We start from the raw sequence: 18,231 nt of genomic DNA, 5'->3' as shown, positions 1-18,231 counted from the left end.
TCTCCATTCATCTCAAACATCTGAACACATCCCACCCTGAGACAGCCTTGCCTCCTGCCACCTACCTGGCAGAGAAAACAGAAACCAACAGGGAGGAACTTCCTCATTTCTCAGCACCAAATATGCCCCCCATCTGCTCCTGTTTTTCTTTTTCCAGTTACAACAGGAAAGTTCTCCTCTCTGTCCTAGGTCTGCCCTCCATGGCCCCAGATCCTAAACCCTCCCCTCCCACCAGCTCAGGAGCCTTTCAGGATCCATCAACCCTTCTTTTTCTTACACCTTTAGTCTAACACTCCTTAATGCATTCTTACCACTGCTTAGTTTCCTTGTTTGACGTTTTCTGATGGAAGTATAACCTACAAATTGTAAGTGTAGGGTTTATGAATGACCACACAATGGATGTATTTATGCCATCAGCACCTGGATCAAGAAATTTCAGAACATTAGTAAGTGACACAGGCTGAAACCTGGGATCCTTTGCTGCAGTGCTTGCACCTGGACAAATGTCTTCTTGTATCCCCGAGCAACAGAATACCAAGAAACTACAAGAGGCTAAAAAGGTAACTGCATGCATGCACAATTGGGGCAAATTAAGAGCAACAAGACACAAAAAGGCCAAAACCCAATTGCCGCTTCTGAGGTGCCCAGAGCAAAAGCAGGGTACTGAGCATGATCCCTGCACACAGCAGCTCCAAGGAGCTAGGCAGAACACCTAAGCCACCCCTCGGGCCCCACATATTGATAAACCCCTGCCCTCATCCCATTGAAGGAACCAGCCTGCCCTCCATGGAGAATGAGCAAGGGTGCCTGTTACTTGTTCTCACTCCTTGATGCTCGCATGAGACCCAGTAAAGCCTCACTGGAATTCCTCACCTGGTCTCATCAATTGCTATTGTTTAAAGAGTCTGGCTTCCCTGGTAACTCAGCTGGTAAAGAATCCACCTGCAATGCAGGAGACCCCAGTTCGATTCCTGCATTGGGAAGATCCCCTAGAGAAGGGATAGGCTACCCACTCCATTATTCTTGGGCTTCCCTTGTGGCTCAGCTGGTAAAGAATCTGCCTGCAATGCAGGAGACCTGGGTTTGACCCCTAGGTTGGGAAGATCCCCTGGAGGAGGGCATGGCAACCCACTCCAGTATTCTTCCTTGGAGAATCCCCATGACAGAGGAGCCTGGTGGGCTGCAGCCCATGGGACCACAAAGAGTCGGACACAACTGAGTGACTAAGCAGCTGTGCACAGAGTCTAAAGGTCTCAAAGAGTAGACACAGCTTAGCGACTAAACACCACCACCAACGAAGAGTCTAAGAACCCAGGTCAGGAACACTGGCACCCCAGAAGCTCCTGTGTTCCAGTTACTATGGCTGCAAAATGAATGACCCCAAAATGTAGTTATAAAACAACTTTATTATATTACAGATTCTGGGGGTCAGGAATTTGGTTTAAGCAATTGGCTCAAGGTCACTTGGAAAGCAGATGATGGAGTCTGGGTTCAGACCTAGGACAGGCAGACCCCTGAACTTGTCCCCCTAAAGCCACAGCTGAGATGGGGCTATGGGTAAAATTAACTTCTATTTCCTGAGCCTCCTCAGTGCCACCCCTGATCCTTGGCACCTCCCAGTTGGCGGCTTTTATGCCTCCCACACCCTAGATGCGGGCACCACTGTCACTCCCTTATGGGAGTCAAAGTAGCAGAGGCAGGTGAGCAGGAACCTAGGGAGCACAGACCACATGGGGACGCGGAGCCACATCACGTGAGGGCCTGGGAGCATTTGGTTGGGGAGAAGTGGTTCCAGGGTGGACCATGAGGGCTGTTTTCAAATGTTTGAGAAGTTTTTAGGGACTAGAAGACTTCAGACTTATTCTTCTTAGTTCCTGAGGATAAGATCAGCCCCTTACAGTGAAAGTGAGTCAGCACTCAAATGCCAGCCTTTATTACTGTTAGTAAGTGATGAGTTCCCCAACTCTGAAAGTATTCAAGCAGAAACTGGTCAAGCCCGTGTGTAGGCCATTGTGAAGGGAATGCTGGCATCGGGTGAGGGTAGATTAGCGAATGGTCAAGAACCCCAGCTCTGCCATCCTAGATGTCTGTGAAATGGATTCCAATGCAATGCACCCCTGCAGTCCACAGGGACTGCCTCTGCCCAGTGTAACCCCCTTGGGTAGTCAAGGTATTTACTGGTGTGAGTGCAGGGCGTCGGTGCCTGAGTTCCTGGTCATGGGGCATTGCTGGGACCTGAGGGCTGGCAGCTTAGCCCTGCCCTTCCTGGGGAGAGGAGCAGCTGAGGCCGCCATCCAGTGGAGGGATGCAGGAGCGGGGCTGGGACAGGGGCCACTGTCCCTCTGACACAACCTGAGGAAAACAGCGCCCAGGCAGGGCCTCTGGCAGTCTGCAGAGAGGACCAGGGGCTCAGGAGCATGTCCTGGGTACCCCCTCGGCCTGGCTTCTGCCCGGTCCTGGTGTACCCACTATACGAATTTGCTTTTCATTCTGTTGAGCTGTTTAAGGGCCGACTCCAGGTCTGATTCACCACTGTGTACTCCCTGTGCTGTGTCAGTCTACAGATCAGATCAATAAACATTGATTGAATTTCCAAATATCCAGACTTTCTCCTTGAGGAGGCTTCTTGGGCTGAAGAACTGGGGTGGGCAGATTCAAATCCCCTGCAGTGTGGCCTGGGCTAGGCTGGCCCTTCACCACTGCAGGAATAGCAGACTCGCTGGTTCCCCCTCCCACAGACTCTCCCCCGCCTCCCTCTCCCAGGTTAGGATCCTTAAGGGGACACCAGCCCACCCACACCCCTCACACTCATACACACACACACACATACAGGGCCCTGAGGCCACCCCAGCACCTCTGGCAGACAGCAGCCTTCACATCTGGCCCATCACCTGCTAAAAGGACATCAGCACCTTCTCTTTGTAAGAAGTTTCATTAAAAAAAAAAAAGTTGCCGACTTTTGCCTAAAAGCATCTTCCACAAAATGCATAATTGAGAAACTGATTCAGAGACACCAACCCTAGCGTTCTAAAACATAAAGTCTTTGTAGAACCTCCAGGCTGAGTTGGAGCTTCTGTGGTCCCCTTGCCCATCTGTCTCCCCTCGGCATGGCTCTGGGGGCAGTGTGTGCTGCCCGGACCTGGTACCCAGCGGTGACGGCCCCTGTGCCCAGTGAGATGTGCAGCAGCATGGGGCCACTCCCTGCCCCACCACTTGTGTTTTGAAATATCAGGTCCTGGCGGTTCCTAATCTCGAGCGCCTCCTGTCCTTGTAACGATGGTCGAGGGCAGGGATCATGGTTAGAAACGGCAACCTGTCGGGAACGGTCACTAGACCACTCCCGCGTCCATTTGGAGAAGGCTGGGGTTTTGGTGTGAGATTCGTGTACCTGGTGCAGGAGGAGGCAACTGGTTTGATGGCAGCTTTTTGGATGAAGTGACAAGGGTGGAGGTTGAGAGGAAAGAAGATATCCGCAAGTCGGAAGCTGGGAGTGGTTGGCAGAGGCAGTAGAGAGGGGAGGGCAAGGGGGAGGTGCAGAGAGCTGGCAGCACAGCCCCCAGTGGCCTGTAGAGGGCGCTCCCAGGGACTTAGTTAAACGTGGTTGGAGTTCCAAGATGGATGGGTTGAGCCTTAGCAACCAAAATGAATATGTCTTAATAACTGCAAGGGAGAGAAAAGTTAGGGACCTCCGTGGAGACATCGTTAAGGGAGTTTGCTATCCAGCGGGAAAGATGGTGTCAACAAAATGAATATCTGAGCAGTTATTGGAAAAATAAAACTAGTTCATGTTTATACCTTGAGGGGTTGAGACTCTTGGATCAAACCCATTATATTTAAATATTTACATATACAAATATATGTGTGCATATGCATAGATCTTCCTGAGGGGATATATAAGAAAAGTAACAATCGCCTCTATGGGGGGAGGACTGAGAATGGGGAGGGTGGCAGGGGAGGGGTGAGGCAGGAGGAGGTGGGGTATCTACTTTTCACCTATTATTTTGTACCTTAATTTTTAAACCATAGGCATTACAGCGTTTTGAACTAAAATGGGCAAAGTTTCAAAAATTTGCCAAACAGAAATGGATGAAGGCTTCCCGAGTCTGATCTTAAGCTGTCAGCTGGGGTTGGAATGGACTTTCTCTCCTTCTGGCCCCCAGTGAAGGAAGGGGCAACTGGTGAAACCTGAACCCAGCAACCCTTCCAGGGCAACAGCAGGTGGCCTGAAGATCGTGCCTGTGCCAGGTTGGCTGGCATGTGCCTTGTCACCTTGCCGCTCTGCTCTAGAGCATCTCACTGGGGCCACTCGGTTACTAGGGCAGAACTGGCCCATCTTCTGCCTGCTCCTGGTTTTCCATCATCCCCCCGGGACAGTGATAGAGGAGGGCCCAGGGGGTGGGGCTGTCACCTCCCTTCCCCCAATTACAGAACCACACCAGCCAGAGAAAACTTAGAGAGCAGCAGGTCTAAGGCTGCCATTTCACGGATGGGGAAACTGAGGCTTGGGAAGGAAAAGTGACCCCACAACATCAGGACCAGAATCCAGGTCCCCTGCCTCCCAGGCTGGAACTCTTTGCACCCCACCAAGGGGCAGGTGGCCATCAAGGCCTTCCTGCTTAGGTGATGGGATACACTTAGGGGTTTTAAATGGGTGACTCCTGGGGGGACTGCAGATAACCTACCTGCCTATGGGGGCTACTTCCCACCCTCTCCCTGGGCTGCTGCCCACCTCAGGCTATACCCTCTTTCCCCTTGTACACACTCACAGACACACACACAAATATGATGGCTCTAAGTACTCCTGGACTCCAGGAAAGGATGACAGTCTAGTCGTAGGTCTATGTGCATGTATGTTTATGAGCCTTGTTTATCCTGCCTTCCCTACTAGGCCATAAGCCCCCAGAGGACCCAGCCCACAGGTGTTCCCAACCCCCAGGGGGACAGCCAGGCCATCCTTGGCACACCCCTCAGAGCCACAGGTCCCTGCAAGTCAGAGCTGTCAGGACCCTTCAGGGCATGAAAGGTTTAGAAAAGGGTCCCGTAATAGATAATAAATAAAGACCTACTGTATAGCACAGGGAACTCCACTCAATATTCTATAAGGGCCTGTACAGGACAAGATTCTGAAAAAGAATGGATATATGTATAACTTATTCACTTTGCTGTATGCCTGAAACTAACACAACATTGTAAATCAACTATGCTGCAATAAAAACTTTAAATATAAACATAAAAAGTATCCCATGGCCAAATACATGTAGTACACCCTATATTATGAGACCAGCATCTTCACACAGGCCTTCTCAGAGCCTTTAATGTGCTATGACTCTCTACCACGAAGCCAGAGGGTGCTCTCATCCCAGAATTCAGAGATCACAGAATTCATCTGTAGAATAGGCAATGAGTGCTGGAAAATGCTGGGACCAGACTCAACTCACACAGGGAGACCTGAAGTCTACAGGGCAGAGGGGTTCAGGGCTGCTGTGGTTGTATGGCACCTTGGTGCAAATTAGAAAAAAAAATCCCTTGAGACATTTTCATCTATGAGTGAGTCAGTGAGTGAAGTTGCTCAGTCGTGTCCGACTCTTTGCGACCCCATGGACTGTAGCCCACAAGGCTCCTCCATCCATGGGATCCTCCAGACAAGAATTCTGGAGTGGATTGCCATTTCCTTCTCCAGGGGATCTTCCCAACCCAGGGATCGAACCCAGGTCTCCCGCATTGCAGGCAGGCGCTTTAACCTCTGAGCCACCAGGGAAGCCCATTTTTTTTTTCATCTATAGGAAAATTAATACCAACATATTGATGTTATTAGAACAATGCCCTTTACTGCCCTCTACTGGAAATATCTCATAGTATAATAAATACATAAATCTTCAATCTGAGTGGGAAAGGCACCACCTTCCCCCTTAGATATGGCTTTCTTGTTCAGTATGTAAGCTGCCCAACCATCATGGCAGCCATGGGTCCAAAGTCACACAAGCCCAGCCTGCCCATCATTCCCTTTCTGCTGGCAGGATTTTGTCTCAGGTGAGTGCTCTCAACTGACCTCGGCCCAATTGGAAAACACGCGTCTGAATGCCTCACAGGCAGACAAGGACGCTGAGGGCTTCACCTCTGTTATTCCTCCCACTCATCACCTAGCCCACGACAGGCTCACAAGACTGACCCTGAGCACATCCCACAAATGCTGACACACTGAGAGCACTGGCTGGGGAGCAGGGGCTGCGATCAGAGTCAGCATGGCCTCCAGCTTGCTGCGTGACCACGGGGAAGCTCTCAGTCCTCTCTGGGCCACTTTTCCCTTGTATAAAATTAGGCAGTTGCACTTGATCATTTCCAGGAGCTCAGAGAGCTCTGGCAATGACCCCTTGACCCCAAACTCATGGAATTTTGAGAAAAGCAGGAAGATCATTCCCAACTGCTGACAGAAAGGCAGTCAAAAAGACAGCAGACTACAACCTGAATTTTTTATTAGACTAGGAAATATAATTTATTTCATAAAAATTAATTTTGTTACAATAGGAATGCTAAATGTTATTTACAGGTTGTAGTACAGAATAAACAGAGGTGGGACTGGGGCCAGCCCGGCAGCCCTCGGGCATATAACCATGTCCACTGCCCAGGCGGGTGGTACAGCCCTTGGCCCGCAGGAGAGCTGCTCCCTGCACCCAGGCTCCTGGTCACCTCTCCCCAGAGGGCCTGTTACGGGAACTGGCTCAGCTGCCTGGTTGCTGGGGGAAGGAGACCAGAGGGCCCTGGAGCATCCAGGAGAGGGGAGGGCCCCTCTGGAGCCCAGAACCCTGCGAGAGAAGGCAGAGGAGAGGCACGTAGAAGAGACACCGACTGACCCTGTGTACTCAGAGGGCAACCTCCAGGCGGCCCAGTGGACTCGAGTAGGGCACACACGCACACACGGGTGGGGACACGTTCCCGGAGAGGCACGCTGATGTGCCCACAGATAGAAGCACATGCATACACGCACAGATGTGCCAGCACACCCCAGAGACGAGAGACGTCAACACAGTGCGTAGGCCCTGCAGCGGCACTTAGTCTGTGGCTCTCTAGGTACTCGGGCTGCGTGGGGCTGCCTCTCAGGCCTGAATAAGCCGAGAAACCTCCATGCCACCCCGAGGCGGGCAGTCTGCAGACACAGTCACAGTAGCCCAAGCAGATTGATGGTGCCAGCAAATCCTTTCCAGGCTTTTCTTACAAAGCTGGACAGTTTGAGCCCTCCCAGGAGGCTTTAGCCAATTGGTTCTGTGCTCCAGGCCCTGGTACACAATTTCTGGAAATCAGGTTAGAAATGGCACCTGGGTGGCTGGCCTGGCCTCATCCAACAAGAGCTCCGGTCCTGGGGCTAAGGAAGCAGGTTTCTCAGGGTAGGGCAGGGAGGAGGGGCAGGGAGAGAGGAGAGGAAGGGAGGAGAGGAGGGAAGGGAGGGAGGAGGGGCAGGGAGGAGGTACAGGCAAGAGAGGAGGGAAGGGAGGGAAGAGGGGCAGGGAGGAGAGGAGGGAAGGGAGGGAGGAGGGGCAGGGAGGAGGGCCATGGCAGACCACAGTCAACTTCAACCCACCAGGATTCACCTCAGAAGCCTAGAATGATGTATCAGAGACCAAAGGGCCTCAGACAGCAGTTGTGGAGCCTTCTGGGTCTAAAAAGGAAAAGAGGCCTTGAGAAGGCAGTCAGATGCCTTAAGTCACAGAGAGGCCTCATAGCAAAGCTGGAGCTTGAATGCTGGTCCTTGGACTCCAGACTGCCCTCATGTGACCACACAGGCCCACACGGCTCAGACTAGGAGTGGGCAGGGAGACTGAGCCCGAGGCGGACAGCCCCTTCGGCAGGGAAGGCTCACTGCTTTTGTTGAGGCAACGTCCACACAGGCACTGGGATAAAAGTAAAAGGCTGTGGTCTCAGCCTCAGGGGCTTGAACCTGATGCAGGCCTGGCCCCTTGAGCAGCCTTGATAAAAAGGAACCTCTCTCAAACCCAGCAGGCCCTCGATGGCCGGCCGGCAGCCTGATCCCCAGGGCGCTGGGGGGTGGTAAAAATCTCACTGTCCCCACATGCCCCCGAGTACATGGCTGGGACGCCAGGCTTAGGACACTGGCTGGGACTACAGCCCCCTAACCTGCTTTTCTCCCAGGAGATCAGACTTTCAAAGGCCAGGATATGCCCAGGCTGGTGCCAGCAGCTGCTCCTGGACCTGCTGGGGCAAGCCCTGGGGTGAGTGCCCAGAGCTGGCACTTGCTTTGGCCTGGGTGCCAAGGAGGAGAGGCCTTTGATGTGGCCTCTGTGCCAGCTCAAGAGTCTGGTTCCACCTATCACCAGACGGCTGGAAAGGGACCTTGATGGCCCCTCGGAACCTCCTGGAACAGGCAGGCTGGAGAGGGGGTGCCACACCCCCCCCACCCCGCTGGTCAAAGCTTCTTTCAGACTCTCCCAGACAGCAGAAGGTGTGAGAAGAGGGTTGCAGGGAAGTGCCTGGGGAGATCAGAGCTGGGAAAATGGCCCTCCACCCCTCCTCCTCCACTCCGGGCAGGTGTGCAAAGTACAGCCAGACCAGCCGCCTCCCTGCCTCCCACGCCACCCACAGGGCTGGCTGCTCACATGTTCCTCAAAGCCACACCAACCCCAGGAGCTCAGGCTTCTGAAGCAGGAGAGCCTGTCCTATCCTCCCCTTCTGTTTTACAGAAGGGGAAATGGAAGGGAATCTGCTAGGGAAGGGCAGATCCTGGATTCCTGGGCATTAAGAGAAGGCCCACCTGCTCCAGCCCACCTGGTCTAGAGGCTGGGGTGTCCCAGCTGGCCCCGCCTTGGGGTAGGGGAAGAGAGGTGTCCACAGGGGATTCTCATCCCTGACTCCTTTCTCTGTGAGGACCCTCTCTGGGCCATGCCCCCTCTCCAGGAGCCCCCAGATCATAGTACTCCCTGGCTGGGCTGGCCCACCCACATTTTCCATCCCAGGTCCTTTTAATCTGGATTCCTGGGAACCTGGAGGAGCCATGGGGGCACCTGCCTGGGGCTGTGAGAGGGAGGCAGGACCCCACCCCACACCAGACCTCAGGCCTCCTTGGCTTTACTGATTCAGCATCTGTTTAAGATTTCAGAAACACGGGACCACGGCTCAGACCTCATCTGACCCTGTAGAAGTGCGGAAGCTGAGGGCTTGTTAGAATTTAGTCTAAGATGGAATCATTAGCAGCAAAGGGTTTCCTATTCAGTCTCTCTCTCCCTGATTCTCTCTCTCTCTTACACACATACACACGCACAGGCTGCTGGCCAGAATCACGAGCACGCCCACACCCACACTCAAGAAAAGCGTTTTCTATTTTTGTGTGTTATTTTTTCATTTTCTTTTTTTTCTTAAAAAGAACTTATCCAAATATCTGGATAATAAATCATTTGCGTTTCCTAAGAAACTGGGTTTTCTTTTCCCTTGTGGTTTTGGTGTTTTTCTTTTTTTTTTTTTTTTGAGCCTTACTAGTGGTTGGAAGCTTTCTTTCTTTCCTTTTCCTTTTCACGTATGGACAGGAGAAAGCAGTTTCTCTGAATTGTACTTGACTCTTCAAAGAGGAAAACGGTGTGAATGGAGATGGAGGAGGGAGAATCAATGACTGAGGAAGAGAATAAAGAACACAACTAAAACAGATGCCCCGAGACTTCCCGGGGCTGAGGCTGGGAGGGCCACCTCCTTGCTCCCCTAGCTGCCTCCAGAGGGCCCGGCCCCTCCCGCTTCCTGCACAGAGGTCTGAGGTCAGGAGAGACAGCATGGGGTGGAGAAGGACCGCTGAGTCCTCCCAACAACGAAGTCCATGGATCTCCTAAGGCTGGTTGTGGTCTGCAGGTGGGGCAAGGAGCGGGGGAGGAGGAGGAGGGGCGACTCTGGCTGTGAGCTCGGGGGCAGAGGAGGCCCAATGGCCCCCCAGGAGGCTTCCCCGGGCCTGCCTGTGCCCGCCTCCTGCTGGTCCCTCCCAGCCCACAGGTGCAGGTCAGCTCAGCACTCCCCGTCAGTGGCCATGGCCACCAGCATCTCGCTCTTGCCCATCTCCTCCAAGGCACTCGCCAGGCTGTTGAGGTCCCCATCGTCCTGCTGCAGAGCTTCCCAAAGGTCCAGGATCACACCCGTGGGGCTTGCTTTGGTGGCAAAGTAGTTCAGGTACCTGACGGAGGGAAGGAGAAGAACCCTGGGCTCCCCAGACGCTCAGCCCCTCCCAGGGCCGGTGGGTTGAGGGGCTCCTGGGAGGACCTCCCCAGAGCACCGGGACTGTGGGCTCTGGACCCCCACAATCCTGGGTCTGAGTCCCAGCCCCTCTGCTTGCAGGCTGTATGGCCCCAGGCCATACACTGCTCCTCTTTGAGCCCCAGTGAGGATGATTATTGCCATTATATTTATCCAGCATTTTAAGCTCTCCAGAAGAGTTCTGACACCAGGATGGATTCTGTCACCCAGCAAGCATTTCCAGAACACCTGATGTCCTGGGCACAAGGCTGCTGCTGCTGATCACACCTGGCTGGTATCCTGGCTCCACCTGTTCTCACGGGCTGGCATCTGAGCATGATGCTCTTCAAGGAACTACTATCAGGCTGCCTGCCCCGTGGGGACACCGGGAGGGGGGCGGCTGTGGTCCCAGCCTGGTAGACCGTCCCCACACTCACCGGTCCATGGAGAGCTTCTGTGCCAACAGCCGCCAGTCATTGCCACGTGAGTTGGGGGCATCCAGGCTGTTGCATATCTTCTGGCGGATGGACAGGGGGATCTTGAAGGCGTAGGGTCCCAGTTGGGTGGTGACCACACTGCTGGGGGCGGAGCAGAGGGCGTCTAGGGAGCCAGCAGGCGTCTGGAAGAACAGGGAGCAAGGGTGAGATGGGGAGAGGGCTCCCTGTGTGCGATGCCACTGGGCATCTGTCCCTCCAGCCTCCCTGCCCAGGGACTGTGAGCTCGGGTAGACTCTGGCATCTCTCTGTGCTCTGGGTGGGCTCCAGCTGCTCAAAGGCCCCTGGAAGGTGAGCTCTCCAGGACCGGGGTGGCACACCCTTCCTCAGCCTCAGGGCACATGCTAATGCATGGCCCCAGCCAATGCTCATGCTGTCTCGTGATTACAAAGCCACGAGGGCCTCAGCCACAGTCTCACCCACATGGACCCACTTTTACACAAGCAAAAATGAAGTCTAGAAAGGGGAAGTGACTATCCATGGTCACGTGGTGAGTCAGTGACAGGGCTGGGTCTAGACTGCATCCAGCACCCTCTCCACTGCACTGCAGGGAGGCCCGGCACTGTCCCCCGGGTGCCTCGGGTTTTATAAACCTCAGTCTGGGTTATAGTGCTGGAGAACTGCAATCTGGGTTATCATGGAGATACAAGAGCCACGATCCCTGCCCGCCATTAAATCTTTTTTCTCATCTCCCAGGTGGGGATCCTTGTATCTGTCTCTCTGGTGGTTGTGAAGATCTGGTGAGATTTGGTACAGGTCAGGCCCAGGCTTGCACTCAGTAAGTCACAGCTGTTGGCCAAGAGTGAGCACATTCCAGCTCAGACATGGGAGGTGAGGGGTTTCCCAGGTGGTGCCAGTGGTAAAGAACCCACCTGCCAATGCAGGAGACATAAGAGATGCGGGTTCAATCCCTGGGCTGGGAAGATCCCCTGGAGGAGGGCATGACAACCCACTCCAGTATTCTTGCCTGGAGAATCCCATAGACCGAGGAGCCTGGCAGGCTACAGTCCATGGGGTCACAAAGAGTCAGACACGACTGAAGTGACTGAGCACGCACGTTGGCCAAAAATGAGCACGTCCCAGCTCAGACATGGGAGGTGAGGGCACAGTTCTGTGGGAGGTGGCCCTTCCCCCAGATGAGGGGGAGCCTCGGGTCTGCGCCCTGCAGCGCCCAGCCCCACGGGGTGTCCGAGCTCTGGCCCTCACCTCTGCCAGCGTGGTATGCAGCTGGAATATCTGGCCCTCCCCCTCCACCTGCCGCACGCAGATCTTGCAGGTGAGCTCCGTGGAGGCCAGGCTGTGCCTCTCCAGCGTGAAGGTGCAGTGCAGGGCCTTCTGGCTGCCACTCCAAATGTGACAGAAGGGGATCTCCTGGGGGAGGCAGCCAGGGTTAAGGAGGTGAGGCCAGCTGGCCCTGCCCTCAGGGAATGGAGGCGTGGGCAGGGAAGGGGGCCAGCTCAGGGAAGGCTAGGACCTTCCCATCCAGGTAGGCAGAGAAGAGGAGCTGGGCAAGGGCCCTCCAACTGAGAAAGGGAGCATACAGGCAAGAAGGCACGAGTCTGAGTATATGACTGTGTGTGTGTGTGTGTGTGTGTGTGTGTGTGTCTGTGACTGTGTGTGTGTGTGTGTGTGTGTGTGTGTACTTATGTGTGTATGACTCTGTGGGACTGGGAAGCCTTGTGGATTCAATAGTTTCACACAGATGGGCATGGGCAGAGGGATGTGACCATCAGAGATTAGTCTGGACAATCTGGCAGGCATGAATGCTCTTAGAGATGGTATGACCTCTTTAAAGATAATGTATACAGATAGTGTGTGTGGGAGTGTATGACCGGGGTACCAGGGGAGAAAGAGAGAGACACAAGGGTGGGTGTGGGGGCCAAGGCTGCAGGACAGAGAGGGAAGGTGGGGAGATGGGATAGGTCATCTCTGGGCAGCCCCCGCCCCAGCCCCACCCCTCCCCCTCCTTTGGCCCAGCCCTCACCTGGTACTTGGCCAGCAGCTTGCTCCTCCAGTGGGCATGGGGGATGTCGTGGAGGGAGAGGCGCAGGTTATGGTAACTGTCCTTAAACAGCAAGGGTTTTGGCTCCTCCACTAGGTAGCCACCCAGGGTCCGTTCCAGCTCGAGTACCTCCTGTGGGCCAGGGAGCAATGAGAAAGGGGAGCCCATCACATTGGGCCAACAGGCTCTTTGTCGCTGCAGGTTTGAGACTTGGGGACACATGCGGACAGAGGGAACCAGGCTGTAACATTGAGAGCAGGGTCCATCTGAGGCACAGGACTGGACATTTGGTAAGTGCTCAAAGAAAACTTACTGAGTGGGTGGATGTATGGGTGGATAGACAGAAAAATGGATTAATAAATGGACAGATAGTGGGACAAGTGGATGGATGAATGGATTTATAGGTGACCAAATAGACACATGGATGGCTCAATAGACGGACTGACAAATGGATGGGTGTGTAAACAGAAGGTCAGATGGAAGAAAAGATAAATGGATGGGTGAGTGATGGCTGGATGACTGCATGGATGGACAGAGACTGAATAAACAAAGAATGACATCAAACCAACATGGGCCACTTCCCTCTTGATCTCCATCCTATTCTCTGACCATAACTGGATGTTAGCCAGTGCCCTAGTACCAAGAGATCCAGGCCCTCTAACCCATTATGGGCCTCCTGGAATTTCAGGTCAGCCTGGTCTCAGGAGGACACTCTCTCCCACGAGGCCTTTGCACCTGTGTTGCATCAGTCCGCAACTTGGAGTCTGAGACAAGTCACATGAGACCGGGAAGCTAAGGAGCTGGAAGAGCCCACAGACCAGGGGTGGAAGAAAGCCACAGGAAGGGAGGAGGCTTCACAGAGCCGGGAGACGGAAAGATGGAAAAGGAAGAGGGGTTGAAACAGGGCCAAGCGTCTGTGCTCTCCCACTGTTTGTCAGGATGAGACAGAAGTCCTGGGAGCCGGCGGGAGCGTGAGCAGAGAATGGACAGGGTCTTAGAGGCTCAGGAGACAGGGAGGTACCAACACCTGCTGTTATCAGGTTGCAGGTGCTAAAATCCTTCTCTCTCTACCTGCCCTGAACCCCTCCTCATCTGCCATGGCCCCCCCTCACTCAGGGGCACTATCCACAGTTCTGCACACACTAGGAGCTTGGTTGTCAGTCCTGACCCTTCCTTACTTCCCCTTACTCTTTCCATTGGTCACTGCTTCTGTCCATTCTACTAAAAACTAAACAGAGTTTAGCCCCCTTGCCTGCCTGTTGTCCGGGGTCCAGCTCAAGGTCTGGCTGCAGCCTCCCAGTCGTTTGTCTATCCATCCCCACAGTGTAGCTTTCAAGAGAGCCCCTGTGAATAGGTGTCCACCAGGTCTCTGCCCCCACCCACTGGCTGGCTTCCAAATTCCTTGGCATGACCCCAAGGCTGTCGGGAGGCTGAGCCCTGCCATCTCTCGAGCCCCGCCTCTCATACCCCAGCACGCTTTGGCACACAGAACACCACACTTGCCTCTGCATAAACTTCTCCGTCTCCCGGAATGCCCTTCTCCCTTCTCTGCCTGGAGCTCCCACCTGTCCTTGGGAGCTTAGGGCTAAGGTCAGCTCTGAGAAGGCCCCAACGACCAAGCCCCGCCGCCCGCATCCCCAGGCTGATGCTCCCGCAGCCCTGCATCAGTGATCCTCAGGTCTGGCTCCACCTCTAGCCCACAGCTTGGTGAGGGCAGAACGGTGCCCGACTCATCTCTGTATCGCCAGGCTCTGATGCCATTTCAATGTTTGAGGAATGAAGGAATGACTGGATGAGGCTGAGGGTGGTGAAGGGTGCCTGGCAGGTGCCATGATCCCGGGGAGGGAGTACTGGAAGGTACCATGCACGGGCTGGCTGTGGGCGAGGCACCCGCAGCGTGTGGGCCTGTGCGGGCACCATGGTCTGGCCTTACCTTCAGGGCTACAGGCGTGTCCTCTAGGCAGTAGACTCTGAGGCTGTACTCCAGGGAGGTGCAGAGGGCCGGGGCAAAGATAGCCAGCTGGAGCCGCTTGACTGCCGAGCGGGAGTAAGACTCACCCGTGAACACGTAGGTGCCCAGCTGGTCCAGCAGGATGTGGCAGGACCTGGCCTCCAGCTGGCAGTAGCAAGGGGTATTCAGGGTCTCCTCATCCAGGGTCACCACTTCCTGTAGGGTCACGGAGAGGGGGGGGTGAAGTGGCCAGGTCAGCCAAGGCCCTGGAGGGGGTCCATCCAGGTTGGGCCAGGATGAAAGGGGCTTTCAGATCCCAAGGTCCCCCAGCCTTGCCTCCTCACCTCCCAGTGGCCCTGGTGGGCCTGGGTCTTGAGCTGGAAAATCCAGTTGCCGGCACTGACTTCTGCGCAGTGGGGCACCGTGAGGATGACGGGGCGGCATAGCAGGAGGCCCGTGGGCCCGCAGGTCACTGCGGGGCTCAATACTGTCTGGGTCCCTTCTGAAAGCGGGCTGGGGCAAGGTGGAGGGGAGAGGGAGGCAGTGAGGAAGTGGGGCTGGGCTCCCCCCGCCCTGGCTGCTGGGGTGAAAGAAGGCAGTTTTGTACCCCTGGGGCTCCCAGAGTTAAGGAAAAATGGCACAGGCCTTGAAATCGTTTCTATATTTTTGCTATTACATCACAACATTCTCGTAGCCAAATCTTTGCTCCCATTTTCAAAGGTTCTGCACTCTGCAGATGCTGTGGATAGGTACTGCTAAAAAGCCCTCTGGAAAACTGGTACCCATCCACACTCCCACCAACGCGCCATGGGAAGGCTGTGTTCCCACACTCTTGCCAGCATGAAGGTACTATGGCATTTGAAAATATCTTTGCAAATTCATGAGCAGGGAAACTTCCGGTGCCTCATAGCTCTTTCTTTTACTATTTCTTTGATTTCAAATTAAGTCAAACATTTTCTCATAACTACTGGCCACTGTGTGACTGCGTGCATGGATCTGTATGTATGACAGTGTGTGTGTGAATCACTCGTTCATATCCTTTGCCCATTTTTGTACTGAGATATTCAGTTTTTCTTACTGGTCTCCCAAACCTCTTCATATAGTTAGGATGTTAGCTCTTTGTCGTATTGTAGCCAGCTGGTCATCTGGCTTTCAGCTTTATGAATTGTTGAGCTGGTTTTGCATGACTTAAATGGGAACAAATATCGAGCAATGTCTTCCTTGGAGAACTGTCTCTGGTCTTGGCACTGGGCTTAGAAGGGGATATACTTGAGCCCCAGGTGGGCAAGCAGCAGGGAGACAGGCCAAGCAGGGGGCAGCCAGGCTGGGGCTGGGTCTCTCTACTCACAGGGTGTTTTCTGCCTTGTTGATGAGGAGGTACATCTCGTAGAACTTGCCCTGGGGGATGGCTCCATTGGGCACCAGCAGGCTGACCCCTAGCGGGAGAGAGAGGTCAGTAGGGAGGGGCTAGGAGTCCAGGAGCTTAGCACAGGGGATGGGGGGTTGGCCTCCCGCTTGGAATAGGGAAAAAAAGACATCTTCTGAGATCCTGGTGGTCACCAGCAGGGCATGGGGAGAGCGGCTGGGTGCCAGGAAAGGCCAGGTCACTGACCGCAGGGGGCTGTCCAGAGGGACCGCACAGGGGAGGCATTGCAATGGGATATAGAGATAGGCCAAAGTCCTGGAGGCTGAAAGGGTGGTTCCAGCCCCAGCCTAGCTCAGGGTATGACACGGGGAAACTCATCTGCTGGCTGTGCAACCTGAGCTGGGCGGCCCTGTCTTTTCAACAGCACCCTTTGGTTTCTTGACTACATGGCAGTATTCTTTCCCACTTACTCGAGAGTGAAATTGAGGTTTAGAGAGTTCCCCTCCCCTAGCGAGGCAGAGGCAGGCCTGGACCCCAGGTCTTCATTTTATCATCACTTTATCCCTTTGGGCCTCACTTCCCATGTCTGTGAAATGGGACCAGGAAGTCCTATTTTCGGCTGGGTGAGTGTTGGACTACCTAGAGGGGAACATGCCGAGGCCAGGCTGACAGGCAAGCAGAGCAGGGACCCACCTGTGCCGGGGATGCTGAGCCTCCCGCCCAGGCAGCCAAAGGTGCCACTGACACTGCTCCCCGGGTCACGGGGCAGGCCCAGGAGCTGCTGGGAGCCGAGGCTGGCACTGCGCAGGTGCAGGAAGTGGGTGTCCCGGGCAAAGTCACCAGGGTACGTGCCGGGAGGCAGGACTCCCAGCAGGTCGGCGCCGTCTGCCAGGCCTGGCCCAGAGCCAGTGGTGCCGGAGCTGTAGACCTTGATCTTGAGGTTGGGCAGTGGGTCCAGCAGTGGCGAGTTGGTCATGGGGATCTTGTCGGCTGAGTCCTGCAGGGCGTACTTTGGCCCGCGGTAGATGCTGGTGCTGGCAGTGAGGTCAGGAGGCACGGATGGGTGCAGGAGCTGTGGGTTGTCTGCAGGGCGGGGCTGCAGTCAGACTCAGCCTGTGGTGCCTCCCTGGCCCCATCCCACCCTCTGCTACTGTTGGGGGCCCTTCTTTTACAAAATCCCACCCAAATTCCAGCTCTGAAAGGTTCCACTGCCAACTAAGGCAGGAAGCTTACGGACTTGCCACCTGAGTTATTTCTTCTCTTTCCTGCATCGCTTTCATCCATACTTGTCCAATGTTCCTTATTAAAAAAAACTCTAGAGAAACCTCAGGAGGGAATCAGGCACCTCTGCTCTGGTCTGGCTGCCAAGCCCCCTGGGGACCCTGCCTGCACCCACCACCCCAGGTGTCCCCAGGTCCTTACTGGGCCTTGCAGTCTTGAAGTTGACTGGGTGGAAGCCGCCGGTGAGGGCGGCGGATGAGTCGGTGATGTCGGTGTCAAAGTCCCGGCAGTTGCGGCGGTACACCACCACCGCCACCACTATGAGGACAGCCACCACCACGAAGATGGACACCACGAGGCCCGCATACAGCGCCATGTCCCCCGAGGTCTCCAGGACTGTGGGGACAGGAGGGCTGAATGAGGGGCAGGGGGCAGAGACCCAGGCCTTGGGGGAGCCAGAGACTCCCTTGGTCCCCGGGGAGAGGCAGGGCCTGGGATAGACTGGCGCTGTCCTAGGTTTAAATCTGAGCTCTGCCAGACAGGCTGGTGACCTCAGGCAAGCCTTGAACCTCTCTGAGCATCAGTCTCTATAAGTTTACCGATCTAAATGCCCCTGTCCCCATGCTCTGCTTCCTTCCCAGTATAGTAAGGAGAGGCACAGGCACTCTTGAGGTGGACACTTACAAGAGTGAAGTCACTGCTCTCTGCTCAGGAGGTGACAGGGCCTGTGGCTCAAAATCAGGGGGCCACAGAGTGTCCTGTCCATGGTGGGAGTAAACCCAGGGCCTCACTTGCAGCCTGCAGCAATCTCCGTAGGACCCAAGGTCCTGGTTCCCAGAAATCTCTGCAAGTAGCCACTCTGAGCTCATTTCCATTCTGGGCTGAGGGCGGGAGGGGGAGGGGAAGCAGGAGGAGGAGAATGAGATGCATGGTGATGGATGGAGAGGAGGGAAGGGAAGGGAGAGCTAGAAGGGAA

The 18,231-nt window shown here is 54.8% G+C and overlaps 1 protein-coding gene across 2 annotated transcripts in view; it reads right to left on the bottom strand.

The window, feature by feature from the left end:
- Positions 1–6,463: 6,463 nt before the first annotated feature.
- Positions 6,464–18,231, bottom strand: part of UNC5B (unc-5 netrin receptor B) — a 91,412-nt gene continuing 79,644 nt past the window's right edge. For both annotated transcript variants that reach the window (XM_061405812.1, XM_061405813.1), the window contains 9 exons: positions 17,457–17,651; positions 16,728–17,117; positions 16,017–16,104; positions 15,013–15,181; positions 14,651–14,884; positions 12,700–12,849; positions 11,922–12,086; positions 10,659–10,840; positions 6,464–10,162 (listed from right to left, as the gene is read on the bottom strand). In XM_061405812.1, coding sequence (XP_061261796.1) covers positions 9,997–10,162; positions 10,659–10,840; positions 11,922–12,086; positions 12,700–12,849; positions 14,651–14,884; positions 15,013–15,181; positions 16,017–16,104; positions 16,728–17,117; positions 17,457–17,651 — 1,739 coding nt within the window. In that variant the 3' untranslated portion in view covers positions 6,464–9,996. The remainder of the gene's footprint in view (positions 10,163–10,658; positions 10,841–11,921; positions 12,087–12,699; positions 12,850–14,650; positions 14,885–15,012; positions 15,182–16,016; positions 16,105–16,727; positions 17,118–17,456; positions 17,652–18,231) is intronic.

This window comes from Bos javanicus, chromosome 28 (assembly GCF_032452875.1).
Source record: "Bos javanicus breed banteng chromosome 28, ARS-OSU_banteng_1.0, whole genome shotgun sequence".
NCBI lineage: Eukaryota > Metazoa > Chordata > Mammalia > Artiodactyla > Bovidae > Bos > Bos javanicus.
Note: the sequence above shows the minus strand (reverse complement) of the source record. Positions and strands in the feature narration are given on the sequence as shown.